Source organism: Lottia gigantea (assembly GCF_000327385.1).
Source record: "Lottia gigantea unplaced genomic scaffold LOTGIsca_23, whole genome shotgun sequence".
NCBI lineage: Eukaryota > Metazoa > Mollusca > Gastropoda > Lottiidae > Lottia > Lottia gigantea.
The window spans coordinates 2080246-2081469 of NW_008708645.1; the positions used below are offsets into that span (position 1 = coordinate 2080246).

The following is a 1224-nucleotide window of genomic DNA, read 5'->3' on the forward strand; positions in this document are numbered from 1 at the left end:
TGCTAGAGGTAGTAAGAAATGATCAATGTATTCTGACACTGCATATGACTCACTACCACAGTCAGATATAATCGGGCGGCCTTTAGGGATTTTATTCGAGATAAACCACTCCTTGGTTGGATTCTTATGGATTTTAGGCAAAGTGTACAAATGTCTCTCGCGACAATCAGGTTTGGCAGACAGATAGTCATATTGTTTCTGTTTGAGATAACTAGTTTTGACTAAATCGGCAAGAATATTATTAATCATGTTAGCAGTTTCTTTGAAAATTGGTTTCGGTAAAATGGCATAATGTTTAGGATTATTCAGTTGATTCTCTGCTTCTGAAACGTAATCCTCCCTATTCAGAATGACACAACATGAACCTTTGTCACTCTTTTTAATAACAATGCTATCGTCTTTCTTAAGTAAGTTTAACGCTTCACGTTCCACTCGTGTGAGATTAGGCTTTTCGTGTGTTATGGAAAGGTTCACTGTTTGGCTATTCATACTAGCAAATGCTTTCAATATTTCAGGATGGATGGCGGCCTGAGGGGGTGTCCACGTGGATTTAGGAATAAACATTGTTCTAGCACCACGTGGGGGGTGGTTTCGAAAAAAATATGTGCAGCTAAGATTTCGTTGAAATCGTTCAATGGATGGTCGGAGATAATCCAAGTTAGCTATCTTTGGTGTAGGGATAAACTTAAGTCCACGGTCTAAGATTGAATGCTGAAGGGGTGTGAGAATTTTGCGGCTCAAGTTAACTACAGTTTGGCCTAGCGGTGGCCTCTCAGTCTTTTTAGCCCCAGTAATTAGTTTAAAGACTTACTCGATGCTTGAAGCTGGTGTATCCAAAACAAATAAATGCTGTTTGCTGTTTCTGGAGACCAATGAAGATTATCAACTGTTTCGAATTCTTCTTCGTAGGGTGGTAAGATTGTTGCGCTGTTGATACTGGACTCCATCATCATGTTGTTGAGGGTGCTGAGGTTCTGTTGTGCTTTCTTCGAGATTTTATTTGAGATGGGTATACATGTGAAGAGGATCTTGGAGTTTGGGAAGGTTTTGTTGGCTGTGGCGATTAATTTCTGGGCTTGGTTAAAGGAGGTCTTTGGTATCTGATCACGGTTGTTGAGGCCTACATGAAGAATAATGGTAGTAGGTTTGGGATCATGGTCGTATGATTCCAGGATTGACTGTATGTGATGGATTTGGGCACCGGGGTAAGAATGTATTTCGGTG

The 1224-nt window shown here is 40.5% G+C and overlaps 1 protein-coding gene across 1 annotated transcript in view; it reads right to left on the reverse strand.

Annotated features, from left to right (window-relative positions):
• LOTGIDRAFT_160115 (hypothetical protein) overlaps window positions 1–953 on the reverse strand; it is a gene marked incomplete at both ends in the record, with an annotated part of 4789 nt that extends 3836 nt beyond the window's left edge. Inside the window, one exon of the mRNA XM_009054995.1 lies at window positions 812–953. Coding sequence (XP_009053243.1) covers window positions 812–953 — 142 coding nt within the window. The remainder of the gene's footprint in view (window positions 1–811) is intronic.
• Window positions 954–1224: the final 271 nt, after the last annotated feature.